The sequence below is a fragment of the Corythoichthys intestinalis genome, chromosome 12 (assembly GCF_030265065.1).
Source record: "Corythoichthys intestinalis isolate RoL2023-P3 chromosome 12, ASM3026506v1, whole genome shotgun sequence".
NCBI lineage: Eukaryota > Metazoa > Chordata > Actinopteri > Syngnathiformes > Syngnathidae > Corythoichthys > Corythoichthys intestinalis.
The window spans coordinates 30840716-30855581 of NC_080406.1; the positions used below are offsets into that span (position 1 = coordinate 30840716).

The following is a 14866-nucleotide window of genomic DNA, read 5'->3' on the forward strand; positions in this document are numbered from 1 at the left end:
GCTGTCATTTTGTCTTTGTGTGGTTCAGGTGCTGCACCCTCTGCAGCAGCGCTTCCTCAACCTCATCAACCAGGAGAACTTTGCTCAGATGAGCCAGGAGGAGGCGGTCAAGCAGGAGATCGTGGCCACACTGGAGGCACTTTGCGGCATCGCCGAGGCTACCCAGATCGACAACGTGGCCTCGCTCTTCTCCTTCCTCATGGACTTTTTGACCAGCTGCATCGGACTCATGGAGGTCGGTCTGTCCGTCCGTCCGTCAGTGGGATCCCCTTCTCAAGTCCTTATCATCTCTATGCGCGCATCTCAGGTGTACAGTAACACGCCAGAGACCATCAACCTCATCATTGAAGTCTTCGTGGAAGTGGCCCATAAGCAGATCTGCTACCTGGGAGAGGTTAGTTACTCGGCGCAACACCAAAAAGGAGTGTATCCGAGTGCTCCAAATAACCCAACGCCGCATCATGTGCGCAGAACAAGTCCATGAAGCTGTACGAGGCGTGCCTGACGCTGCTGCAGGTTTACTCCAAGAACAACCAGAGCAGAAAGCGCAGCGACGCCGCGGCTGAGGAAGACCAATACCAGGACCTGCTGCTCATCATGGAGCTGCTCATCAACCTGCTGTCCAAAGAGTTCATCGACTTCAGTGACACAGGTGCGCCCCTCTTTCTGTCTTTGGGAAGTAGGCCTGCACGATATTGGAAAAAACTATTGTTGCAATTTTTTGGGGGTTTGCGATATATTGCAATATTATATTTCGATGTTAAAAAAAAATATTTTTTAAAATAAATTTTCACTAGATGACTTGAATAGCTGTTTGGAAAGACTTTGGATGACTCACCATCACGACAGTGTACAGTGATCCCTCGTTTTTCGCGGTTAATGGGGACCAGAACCCGCTGCGATAAGTGAAAAACCGCGAAGTAGCGCAGCCCCCCCACCCCCCTTTTTTTTTTTTTTTTTTGGTGTGTGTTTTTTGTGCTCAATTTATTTATTCAGATTTAGCATTGGAAAGAGATACATATAAGACATGTTTTTTTCTCACTTTTCCCCCCACAGTGATTTAAAAAATGTATATATATAAATGGTTTTCAAGCACTTCAAATGTCATAATTATGATCAGTTTTAAACATAACTGTCCAACCAAATCATTTTTTAACAAGAATAAAGTACTGTATTAGATAAATGCTTGGCTTTATTAAATACTTCTGTTTATCTACCTTAGCTGTGACCCTTGGAGTGACATGGAGAAATTTCAAACTCCTCGTGATCACTTCTGGCATTTATATGTCTCCAACGTCTCCACACGCACGCACACACACACACACACACACACACATTCATTCCACCGCGGCTTCCTTGCAGAAACTGTTTAACAAGTTAAACGATGATTGACAGATTGCTGCCCCGCTTCTTTGACCAGATCAAAGCCATCGTTAACTTTAATAAGCAAGTGCCACAGTGACTGAGAGGAACAAAGGGCTGGGAGAGTGAGGGTGTGAGGCTGTGCGCAGAGCAGAAAGCAAGGCGTATGTGGATTAAAAAAAATAAAAACTATCGCACGTGCTTGTGATGGGACTATCGCGCACGCGCACATCGCGATGGCGATGTTCAAACGATATATCGTTCAGGTTTACTGGGAAGATTTTTGTTTTTTTAACCTCGTGGATCACCCGCGTCCGCTTTTTCCAGACGATGTTTTCCGCAGCCAAGAGCAAGGCACGCCGACGTCCACTCGGCCGGTGTCGGCCGCCGACGTGGTCCTGTACGGCATCAACATCGTCCTTCCACTTATGTCTCAGGATCTTCTTAAGGTGTCGTATATTTTGTCTTACTTGATCGTCTTTCCTCCCAGCCGGCTAAACTTTTCGTCCTTCACCGCTTGTTTTTCACAGTTCCCGTCTTTGTGCAACCAGTACTACAAACTCATCACGTTCATCTGCGAGATCTTCCCCGAGAAGATTCCGCAGTTGCCCGAGGAGCTTTTCAAGAGCCTTATGTTCTCGCTGGAGCTCGGCATGACTTCGTATCCTCCTCACTTGACGGCCGTTTCTGCTTTTGTGTTGTCCCATACGATACGATATGATACAACGCTAATACTTAACGTACTCGTTCAGTATGGGTTCGGAGGTCAGTCAGCTGTGTTTGGAAGCTCTGTCACCATTGGCCGAGCAGTGTGCCAAAAACCAGGAGAAGGACACGCCCCTTTTCTTGGCTACGCGACACTTCCTGAAGGTATGCGGGCACTCAGTTGAAAATTATGCGTCAGTGCAGTTGTTAATGTTCATCGTTTGTTGCAGCTGGTGTTCGACATGTTGGTGCTGCAGAAACACAACACTGAGATCACAGTGGCGGCGGGAGAAGCGCTTTACACGCTCGTCTGTTTACATCAGGTTAGGTTCTTGGACCACTATCATTAAATTTGAATTGCCCTTGTATAGCGCCTTTTCACCTTTAAGGCCTTCAAATCGCTTTGACATGATGTCCTCATTGACCTACTCGTGACGCAGCACCAGTAGAGACTTGGGGGTACAGTATCTTGCCCAAGGACACTAAGGCTAGGTTCAGACTAGTGCTGCAACGATTAATCGATTAACTCGAGTATTCGTTTAGAAAAAAATATTCAAATTAAATTTTGTTGCTTCGAATATTCGTTTAAAGTGGGGTGCTAATGGTTTATTTGGAAAGTGTTTGCATTTCGTTTTATTGATTAAGGTGGATACACTGCCCTCTGGTCTGCCTCATTTCACATGGCTGAATCCAACTGCTCCCTGTTAAGACTAACGTAAGCTAAGTTTTTGTTTGAGCCCATGTTTTTTAATGCATTGATTCGTAAATTAGTTTAGAGGTACAGTGGGGCAAATAAGTATTTAGTCAACCACTGATTGTGCAAGTTCTCCCACTTAAAAATATTAGAGAGGCCTTTAATTGTCAACATGGGTAAACCTCAACCATGAGAGACAGAATATGGAACAAAAAAACAGAAAATCACATTGTTTGATTTTTAAAGAATTTATTTGCAAATCATGGTGGAAAATAAGTATTTGGTCAATACCAAAAGTTCATCTCAATACTTTGTTATGTACCCTTTGTTGGCAATAACGGAGGCCAAACGTTTTCTGTAACTCTTCACAAGCTTTTCACACACTGTTGCTGGTATTTTGGCCGATTCCTCCATGCAGATCTCCTCTAGAGCAGTGATGTTTTGTGGCTGTCGTTGGGCAACACGGACTTTCAACTCCCTCCACAGATTTTCTGGAGACTGGCTAGGCCACTCCAGGACCTTGAAATGCTTCTAACGAAGCCACTCCTTTGTTGCCCTGGCTGTGTGTTTAGGATCATTGTCATGCTGAAAGACCCAGCCACATCTCATCTTCAATGCCCTTGCTGATGAAAGGAGATTTTTCCACTCAAAATCTCTCGATACATGGCCCCATTCATTCTTTCCTTTACACAAATCAGTCATCCTGGTCCCTTTGCAGAAAAACAGCCCCAAAGCATGATGTTTCCACCCCCATGTTTCACAGTGGGTATGGTGCAATTCAGTATTCTTTTTCCTCCAAACACGAGAACCTGTGTTTTTCCCAAAAAGTTTGTACATGTTATGTACAAAGGGTACATAACAAAGTATTGAGGTGAACTTTTGGTATTGACCAAATACTTATTTTCCACCCTGATTTGCAAATAAATTCTTTAAAAATCAAACAATATGATTTTCTGTTTTTTTTTCCACATTCTATCTCTCATGGTTGAGGTTTACCCATGCTGACAAATACAGGCCTCTCTAAAATTTTCAATTGGGAGAACTTGCACAATTAGTGGTTGACTAAATACTTATTTGCCCCACTGTATATTTTGCCATTTTTTGTGGGAATATGTGTCTAAACCATATGTCAAGAGCATTGTAAAAAAAACTAGCATTTTATAGCATTTAAGCTAGCAGACTTTTGCTATGTAAATTAGCCAATTGTTCTTTTTTAGTACATAGATCCTCATTTTTTTTTTTTTTATACCGTTTGAGGCTCAGCTCTGGTATTTTAATGTTCCTTGTCCGATTACTCGATTATTCGAACTAACTAGTTCATCGATTAATTGACTACTAAAATAATCGATAGCTGCAGCCCTAGTTCAGATTGCAGGTCTTAATGCACGATTCCGATTTTTTCGTGTTTTTCCCGACTCGAGTAAGGCATTAACTTGACTGTCTGAATGGGACCATTTCAAATCTGATCTGGGTCACTTTCGTATGTGGTTTAAATCCGATCTGGGCCACATTTTTCCAGAATGTAGTGGCGGTCTGAACTGTCAAGTCTCCCAAATCGGAATTCATGCAGCAATTACGTCCGCAAAGAGTGAGAGCAGCAGCCAGGTATGTAGTTGTGCATTAGCATTAGCGCCAACCTTGAACTCCGCTTTTACGCAGGACACAGGCTTGACCACAGACATAAAAAAATAAAATGAAGAAAAGAATGAGCCTGTTAAGGCTCAATATTGTTTCTGTGTGCCAAATGAGCAATATTTCAGTATTGCTTGCATGGCCGAGTCGGGGCAAACTGACGCACACGCGTACAGCTTTTGTGCGTGCATGCGTTATATCAATCCATATAAACTTTAAAGAGCATATGACACGAGAAAAAAAGTCTTAAATGGCATTATTATGTGAATTATAATCATATTTTGAGACGATTCGACTATATACAACAATTTAGCAAAGCACAGATGACGAGAAATTAGTTTTTTAATCTGCCGGTTAGCCACGTCTACCATTATAGGGCTTTAGCGTCCCCAACAGGTGGATGACGTCAGCGGTAGACTGGGCTCATCGGTTTTACTATTCAGCCCATTGAGGGGGAATTATTCAGAACAAGGAAAACGCGACGAAGAGAGCGGCAAAATGTCATTGTTTCTGTCTCTTTACTTCAGTACTTCTCAAATAGTGGGGCGCGCCCCCCTGGGGGGGCGCAGAGCAATGCCAGGGGGGGCGCATGTGACCTCGGGGAACATGTTTTATGTGTTTTTTTTTTTTTTTTTTTTTTTTTTTTTTTTTTTTTGCCGTACTGGAATAAAGTGTACTTGCACATCCACTCAGTAGGTGGCAGTGGCGCTCTCATTTTCAGAGTGCGCGCAGTATTTTTGAACTAAGGAAGAGCACTCAGCACACACAGACAACAGATATGAAGAGCAGTGTGCCACCGCCGTTTTCGAAAGCAGTTTTCCGACCGGACTCACTCACGCAGCGACCCACTGTCTTGTCCGGTTCTCACGTCGCCGCCCGAGAAGTGCCATTTTCGGCTTGGGATCGTCACGACGACTGCCCTCACCTACGGTTCTACCTCGGGCGCCGTGAATGCGCTTTTTTCGTACCGTTTGCCTTTTAGCTTTGACTTTTAATACAGTGGGTGATGATGAAAGACCACTGTTTACTGTGTCTAAAAATAATTATAGCAGACAGCAAGAAGCCAAATCAATCATTGTTAAGCCGCTTGATTTTTTCAGTGAAAACGTGCCGTATATTGCCGACAATCGTCCTGCTTTGTCAGTGTTATATCAGTAAGCATTGTTAGCATGCTAATTGAAAAATAACTCCACATCATTGCAAAGGAGGTAAATACTGTGAGCAGCAAAAATAAAAACTGTCCTGTCCAAGGACACTTTTCCCCCCCCTTTTATTCAGATTTGTTTTTTCGGTCAAATTTTTTGGCACATTGTCCTCATGAGTGAATGTTTCTAATCAATTTTAATTTGGTATTATTTACTGATTTTATTACATTTTATTTTTCTGTATCAAATGGTCAAAAATGTACCTTGAGTGTATTTTTTAGTTTGGATGTGAATTTTTTTTTTTAAATTCAGGCAAATTGATGCACATCAAGTCTTCTCTGTTACAAACAAAACAATGTTTATAATAAAGTTATACTTTATTATAAGTTGATCTATGTTACTTTTTTTCTTTATTAGAAAAAAAGGACACAATGTTAGGCAGATGCGTATTTATAATAGTAATTTTATAGACAAATGATACTATTTACAGTGGCGGCAGAGAGTTTGGGGGGGCGCGAAACATTTACGTCTTCCTTGGGGGGGCGTGACAGAAAATAATTGAGAAGCACTGCTTTACTTCAATATTTTTACAGGATATTCTTTTTATCCAAGTATTTTCCCCAACTGCTAAATAAATGGCATGGTCATGACAAATAACAGTCTTGTGCTGAATGGAATATGAAATAATAAAAATGCATTTATTCAGGACGACATGGCAAAATTACTCCATAATGGTCAAAACTGTCGACTTCACCGTTACTGTCGCACCTCCCGAACGATATTTTATGACACCTAAATCGGACATATGTCATTTCCATTCCCCGGCTTCGGAGAATGTAAACAAACCAGAAGGCGTATCAGCTAGCCGACATGCTAACCGGAACCGAGTGATGTTTCAAAGTCTTCGAAGCGGAAAATCACACATAACTATCCTGGATTATTTGACATGACGACCCGGCTGTCGATTGTGTTTGCGGATCGGCAAACCGCCCGGCGGAGAGCAATTTACAGTTCGTTCCCCGGAGGAGGGTGGCTGGAGTTGTTGTGCAGCTAACGTGCTGCTGCTAATGAGCTTTTTACATGCCTATCAATGATCAAACGTAAGTAGTCCTTCATTTAAAGGAAGTTTGTAGTGTTTACTTTGTAATCGCTGTATTCGTATTTGACATAATACAAAACAAGATATTTACTCACTTCTTCGTAAGTCCAATGGTCCCACAGTAAATATCCACGGTGAATGGGAACCTTTTGAAACTCCAAAAAGGCGCATACGCCTCTCCCTCATACAGAATGATTTTTCTGCAGCCGTTTGGCTGGCGGGATGCGAAAAATAAACGTATTAATCCGCAAAATCAGCTGAATCCTTCGTCCTCATACACAACAGTACACTGTAGCGTGAAGAGGAGGTCTTCTACCGTACACGTCACAGCGCCCTCCTCCTCAATGCAAGACCGAAGCCGGAAGTCACTCATTTTCATGGCGCGGGATTAAAAAAACTAAATAAAAATAGCGATGCCTTCCACACACATTCTAGCGGCCCATATCATTCAGGGGCATAAAATACCGCGTGTATTATGAAATAAACATGCTTTTTCGTGTCACAGGCACTTTAAATATAAGACTGAATGGGGATTATTAATGTCTGTTATTTGGGTCCTCTTTTTTTCTTTTTTGGAAATCAAACTATGATCACCCTGAAATGACATAATGCCAGCATGTGTAGTCATTTGTTTTGATGCTTCTGCGCATGCGGGGTCAGTCTGCTCGGCGCGTGTCGGACTGCGAATTAGTGTGCATGCTGAATACTTGAACGGGCTCAATGGACAAAGGCAGCTCGAACAGGCACGCCCAAAAAAAAGATGACAAAAAATCGGAATTGTGCATTAAGACCTGCAGTATGAAACTAGCCTTAGACGAGGTCACCAGGGTGAATTGAACCCACGACCTCTGGGTTGGTAAACGACTACTCCACCACTGACCCACGCCGCACTGGATAATTTCTCTTGTGATACTAAGCATAGTATTGAACCAGTATTGTTTGACTAAAAATTTGGGTTTGCACTCAATAAAAAAAGTAATCTAGTTAATTAGAGTTGACTTGATAATTGGCTGTGCATTGTGATACCATCATATGATTTGCAACTGTTTCGGCTATCGATTATTTAAGTAATCGATGAATCTATCGATCAATTCGTTTGAATAATCAAATAATCGGATTACCAACATTTAATGCCTTGCACAGTAAATTTTAGATGTTAAACAAAAGAAACAAGTGTTTATGCTTGCAACAATACTTTTTGGGGCTTGCTAAGATTGCACGTTCTAAAGAGCATTAAATGCGAATACAAAATAAAATTCCTGAGTGCTTCTTTAATCTATGCAGAATTGCACTTTTATTTCACAAGAGCAAAAAATGTATTTAAAAAAAAAAATAGACATAATAAATGATGATCCTAGTACAACAAAAGAAAAATTGGCTAATTTGCATAGCAAAAGTCCGCTAGCTTAAATGCTATAAAATGCTAATTCTTTTTTTTTAAACTAAGCACTTAACAAATTGCTCAAACACACATTCCCACAAAAAAGTCAAAATATACTCCTAAACTAAATTACGAATGCATAAACTAACCCTGGGCGATAAAACGAGAATAATTATTGTCAAATAATTTTTGTCAACAGAAATAATAAAAAGGTTCGATAAAAGTCAATTGATTTAGACTGTAATTCTACCTTCTGACCACCAGAAGGTGCTGACGCAACATCAACGCTAGCTTTTAGAGGGTATTCAGTACAGGAGGGAACATTATTAAAGCCTGATTTTTCTGGCCTGTAACTTTTAAAGCAATGGCTGCCTTGTTTGTTTGTCATTTTTTTAAACCGAACATTTTCTCTTGTCTATTTTGTTGACATTGCCAGATACCTTAAGACTTCATGCACAAAATATTTAATCATGTTGCTGAATGTTAATTATTTTTTATTTATGGTTATATGCTGATGACCTGCAGCTTTATCTGCCCCTGAGACCTAACAAAAAAACTGCTCTTGCTAAATTGATAGGGTGCATATCTGATGTGAAGCAGTGGCTTGCACAAAACTTTTTACACCTTAACGAGAGCAAAACTGAATTTATTACTTCTGGCACACCTTCCATGATGAAAGCCCTTGAGCCCAACTCTGGCGCTCCGGCTGACATTTTTAAGACACACGTTAAAAATCTCGGAGTGATATTCGATAGCAGGCTTAACTTTGAAAAACAGATTAGTTCCGTTGTAAGAGCAAGTTTTTTCCAGCTTCGTCTCTTAGCCAAAGTGAAGCCTTTTCTTAGTCGGCATGACCTTGAAAAAGCAATTCACGCTTTTATAAGTTCAAGGCTGGACTACTGCAATGCACTTTATGTTGGCCTACCCAAGTCCTCGATCTCTCGGCTGCAACTTGTTCAAAATGCTGCTGCTCGATTTTTAACAGGTACACCTAGACGTGAGCATATTACCCCCATGCTATCATCACTCCACTGGCTTCCAGTCCATTTTAGAATTGATTTCAAACTTTTACTGTTTGTTTTTAATTCTATTAACGGCCAGGCTCCATCTTATCTATCGGAAATTTTAACTTTTCGTAACTCTGGCAGGACTCTTCGCTCGACCGGCCAGCTTCTTTTAGATGTTCCAAGGTCAAAACTTAAACAGTGGGGAGACCGATCCTTTGCAGTTGCTGCCCCCGGGCTGTGGAACAGCCTTCCCCCCGAAATCCGCACCACCACGGATGTAGGTCTTTTTAAGTCTCGGCTAAAAACACACCTTTTTAGACTCGCCTTTTACAAAGATTAGGATAGCCTGGTTTTATTAGCTTAAGGGCTTTTTTAATGTTTTTTCGATTTTATCGGTTTTATTGTTTTACTTGCTGGAATGTTATTGCGATGCGCTCTTTGTTTTATTTTATTTTTTAAAATGTCATTGTATAATATTTTCCTGCCTTTTATTTATCTTGAGCCATGTTTTGTTGTAAAGCACTTTGAGGGCCTTTCGGGTTTTGTAAAGGGCTATATAAATAAATTTTGATTGATTGATTGATTGATTGATTATTTATTTATTACATGTCTACCTCAGATTTTGTGCAATGTTCTGCATTTTATTAACTTTGTGCAACATTACTCATATTTGTGAAATGCTGTAGTAGTTTGTCACCATGCATGCATCTTCGTTCTGGCACTAAAGATTGGTTAAAGCAGCGTATGGTTTTGTCAACTTTCGCTCAGGGGCAAAAATCAGAAAAAAAAACATTTATCGCGATAAGTTTTTCTCATATCGCCCAGGTTTAGCATAAAAAAACATTAGCTCAAACAAAAACTTACAACCTTATGTTGGCCTTAACAGGGGAGCAGGAGAATTCAGCCGTGAGACAAGTTATGTTATATTCATTGTTGCCACTGGAGGGCCGTGTATCCACCCAAAAAAAAAAAAAAAAAAAAACTATATGCAAACACTTTCGAAACAAACCATTGCAATGCAACTCTAATGAAACGAATTCTAGAAGCAGCAAAATTTAATTCAAAGCTTTTTTTCCAAAATTAAATTACTCAAGTCAATCGATTAACATCACTACAATGCTTACAATTTATATCATAAGCCAGTTGTTCTGATTTGAATATTATTTGCTAAGAATCCTTAAATTAACAATATCATTTGTCAAGTATCACAGTACAGTCAATATTTTTGGCTGGATAAGCTGCTGCTATCTATATCATTGACAAGTATTATGATACAGTACTCTCAAAATGTGACATGGTCCCCATACTTTTGGCAAAGTATTGATTGTGAAAGCAAACTTTATTTAATCAGTAAAATTACTGGTAAGTACGCCGATTAAGTACAGGTACAGTTGTGTGAAGTATGGTTTTGTTGCACATCCAGGCGGAGTACTCGGATTTAGTGGAATCACTGCTGTCGTCGCAGCGCGACGCGGTCATCTACGGGCGTCTGGTGGCCGCCTTCAACACGCTGACAGCCAGTAGCACGCCACCCGCCATGGAGCGCAAGCAAAAGATGGCTTTCCTCAAGAGCCTGGACGACTTTGTGGCCAACGTGGGCGGCCTGCTCTGCGTCAAGTAACTGACGTCCGCTGTGAATTATGGGTAAAGAGTCAGGACGCTTATCACGGCGACCCGCTGAACTGTGATGCGGACGAACGGACAGCTGGGAGGTCACTCGACTACCAGGCAAAGCTGCTGAAACCACACACGTACACAACAAACTGTGTAATTGGAAGGTGACAAAGATTTTTGTTTTCTCCCTCAGTGTGACATGTTGAATGCCTTTGAACTTGTTAAAGGACCATTATGTTTAAAGAATGTACACACATTTGGATATACACACTAAATAAGTTGATATGCTTACAGTGTGTACTATATAGTCACACACGTACACGCACTCAAACACTTGCGCCAAAATACACACATTCTTAACCCACTGGATGCCATTGATGGTGATAGATGATCCGTAGTTGCTTTAAAAATGACTAACATTTTGCCACTGATTTACCAAATAGATTGGACGTCTATCGCCGTCAATGGCGCTAAAACAATGGATTCGATGTCTATCACTGTCAACGGCACTTAGAGACAACCACACTAAAAGATACAAGCACGTACATAGTAGAGTCACATAAACTTCTCCAAATCTCTCCAGAGTGCCTTTGTGTGTAGTAAAAATGTGTGTGGGTGCCTTGCATCACGGGTCGCCACGACAACAAAGGTTGTCCGGTTGTGGAGCAGCGAGAAAGCACGCGGATGCGGACATCCCCGTCTGCAAGCCTTGGACATTTTTCTTCTGTTTAAGGAACCACACGATACGTCCGACTGAATTTTTTATATACGCGAGCAGGTGAACTTTTTCTGCATGAGTTCAACTCGAGAAGAAAAGTTGACGGGCTGGATCGGGACGAGTATTTTTCTAAAGCAACACAACCTCAAAAGATACGTAAGGTGCAGAGACGCTTTAACAGCCTTCCTGTGTGTGTTGACCATGTTTTAAATTGTACATAAAATTGGATTGTATAATAAATCTTGTCTCTTTCATTCAAGTCTTCCACCTTGCATTTTAATTGTTGTCTTTTAAGTTTTGTATTGCCACTACATTTTTTTTGTTAAATTACAGTATTGCAAGAATAAATTAAGATTATGTGATTAGTACATTATGTGATGGGTTTCACATTCTGTGTTTTCAGATTTTACTGTAAAATCAATGTTTTTACAAGTATTATTTATAGGCTGAAGGTCTGTCAAGTTATGTTGTTGCTAGTAGGTACATTATCCCTTTTTATATTTTCCTCCGCCATTTAAGGATTGATCTCAATTAAATTTTGTATTTATAATGTAAGCACGTATACATATCGATCCTTGCAGCCCAATTTTTGTTTATTCACTTTTATACCAAAAAAATAATCTCTGATTTTGATTTTTCTGTAATTTAGGGATTAGCCAGTAGAGGGCATATCACAGCTTTCAATCTGGACAGTTTCAGGTTTTAAAATGTTTTTCGTGTTTTAACTAAATTTGAGAATGATAAACCGATACGACCGGATATCCGGTTTTACAGGCGAGAGATACAGCTGTATCGATAGTAAAGTTACCATTCGACAGTAATTAGCCATTAAATATTCAATGAACCGATAGTGGAGATAGAATTCTGCTATCGCGAGCACAAGAATCAGCTTCTAATGCCTCGTTCAATGCATTGCTTAATGGGATAATTAGGGCCCGAGCACTAGGCGTGCGAAGGCCCTATTGTTTTGCAAAGGATTATTTTTTATTTTATTTTTTTCCAGGGCAAATGAAAACGGCCAATTTGGAGGCCTGAACATGCGCGAAAAGTCACCAAAATTTGCACATACGTGCGGAAAATTGTAAATTTCGATAATTTAACAACGTTGCAAAAAAATGTAACAAAATGGCTCAGTGGCGCCCCCTTGAAATTTTAAAATTGGCCTATAACATTAGGGTTTGTCAGCGTAGAGCAATGAAATTTGGGGAGTCTATACCTTGTCTAAAACCGCTTCAAAAAAGCATTGGCACCCGTATTCCAAACCCAACAGGAAATCGGTTACTTTGGATCGAATATGAAATTTTTATCGATTTACAGGGTGCACATTTTAGACCTTTTCGCCGAGGGAGTTAGTTGGATCATCTTCAAAATTGGTGAGACTGTTCAGGAGACATATGAGATCTGAAGTTTCTAAAATGGTGTGTTTTCATTCACGGGTCTGACCTGGGCGTGGTGCCAAAGTCGGCCATTTTTTCGGCAAAACACCGAATTCAGTAAATGGCTAATAATTCCTTGATACAACTTTCAATCTTTTTCATATCTGCCATGTATATGCGGTATCCCAGCCTGAACACGACTGCATTGAAATATTACCCATTAGGCCTAGCGCCCCCTAGTGAGAACAGGAAATGCCTTTTTTTACGAGACAGGTTCCTCCAAGGGAAAAAAATCTGTTGACCTCAAACCTGCATCAGGGGAGCCTTAAGACCTGTGTTCAGGTGCCTGATGAAAAATATTGAGGTTTCGTTGAAGCGGAGGGGTCCAAACATGAAAGTGAAAATGATCGTCAAAAATTTGTCTCGCAAAATACTTTGAACAGTCATAACTCAGCAGATATACAACATATCTGCGCCAAACTTCCCATGCTTGTTGAGAGTCATACCCTGAAGGGTCCTGTAGGGGTCATTTGCATCAACTCTACAGTGCCAACTAGTGGCGACAGAAAGGAGTTTAAAAAAAGGCCTTCCCTATTGGGTTTTTTCAACGTAGAGCAATGAAATTTGGGGAGTAGATACCTTATGCCTAACTGCTCAAAAAAGCCTCTTGCACCCATATTCCAAATCCAACAGAAAATCGGTTATTTTGGATCGAATGTGAAATTTCTGTCCATTTCTAGTACAGTTTACATATGGAGGCCTGGACATGCACGAAAACTCACCAAATTTTGCACATACACGCGGCTTTGTGTGGATTTCGATAATCTTGCAACGTTACAAAAAAATGTAACAAAATGGCTCAGTGGCGCCCACTTGAATTTTTCAAAAAGGCGTTTCCTATTAGGTTTTTTTAACGTAGAGCAATGAAATTTGGGGAGTCGATACCTTGTGCAAAACTGCTCCAAAAAGTCTCTTGCACCCATATTCCAAACCCAACAGGAAATCGGGTATTTTGGCTCGAATGTGAAATTTTTATCAATTAACAGGGTGCACATTTGAGACCTTGTCACAGAGGGAATCAGTTGGATCATCTTCAAAATTGGTTAGACAATTCAGGAGACATATGAAATCTAAACTTTTCAAAATGGTGCGTTTTCATTCATGGGTCTGACCTGGGCGTGGTGCCAAAGTCGGCCATTTTTTCGGCAAAATGACAAATTCAGTAAAGGACTAATAGCTCCTTGAAACAACGTTCAATCTTTTTCATATCTGGCATGTATATGCGGCATCCCACCCTTAACACGAGTGCATTGAAATATTACTCATTAGGCCTAGCGCCCCCTAGTGGGAACAGGAAATGCCTTTTTTACGAAACAGGCTCCTCCTCCAAGGAAAAAAAATCTATTCACCTCAAACCTGCATCAGGGGAGCCTTAAGACATGTGTTCAGGTGCCTGATGAAAAATACTGAGGATTGGTTGAAGCAGAAGGGTCCAACAGGAGAAGTAAAAATGACTGAAGCCATTTCGTATCACCACAAGTTTTGAACAGTCATAACTTCTACAACATATCTGCGCCAAACATATCGTGCTTGTTGAGTCATAGTCTGAAGGGTCCTGTAGGGGTCATTTGCATCAACCCTACAGCGCCAACTAGTGGCAATAGAAAGTCACTCATTTTTTAAAATATATGTCCAGTTCTTTTCAGGTTGGTCATTGTAGTTTCAAGACCTTTTAAAATACTTATTTTACGGCCCATGTCCACATGTCTCTGTCTGTTGCTGTGATGACCCTTTATTCGCTCCTTTTTTGTAGTCCTCTGTCCAATAGGGGTTTTTATCTCTTAGGTGTGTGAATGTAAAGAGGCAACTTTTGCGCATGTTAGGTTCTAATGAGATGATTAGAGAGGACGACCTGCCACCACCCTGACCTGCACACTGTCCGAGTTGCATGACGTCCGAGTTGCGCTAGATTGCGAGGGCCCGTTCAGTCCTGCTTGCAGGCCTAGTTTAGCTTTTACTTCGCATGCTGCGCTTGTGTCATTCACCACACAGCGCACTTAGATTGAGACCGCACACATGATATAATATGGACAAGCACAACTCACAGTCGTGGTTGCCTCAACTTCCCATGCA

At 40.9% G+C, this 14866-nt stretch overlaps 1 protein-coding gene across 1 annotated transcript in view; it reads left to right on the forward strand.

Annotated features, from left to right (window-relative positions):
• Positions 1-11616, forward strand: part of xpo4 (exportin 4) — a 63101-nt gene extending 51485 nt beyond the window's left edge. Inside the window, exons 17-24 of the mRNA XM_057853125.1 lie at positions 29-235; positions 308-394; positions 472-652; positions 1690-1811; positions 1893-2023; positions 2115-2232; positions 2298-2390; positions 10449-11616. Coding sequence (XP_057709108.1) covers positions 29-235; positions 308-394; positions 472-652; positions 1690-1811; positions 1893-2023; positions 2115-2232; positions 2298-2390; positions 10449-10646 — 1137 coding nt within the window. The 3' untranslated portion in view covers positions 10647-11616. The remainder of the gene's footprint in view (positions 1-28; positions 236-307; positions 395-471; positions 653-1689; positions 1812-1892; positions 2024-2114; positions 2233-2297; positions 2391-10448) is intronic.
• The last annotated feature ends 3250 nt before the right edge of the window (positions 11617-14866 follow it).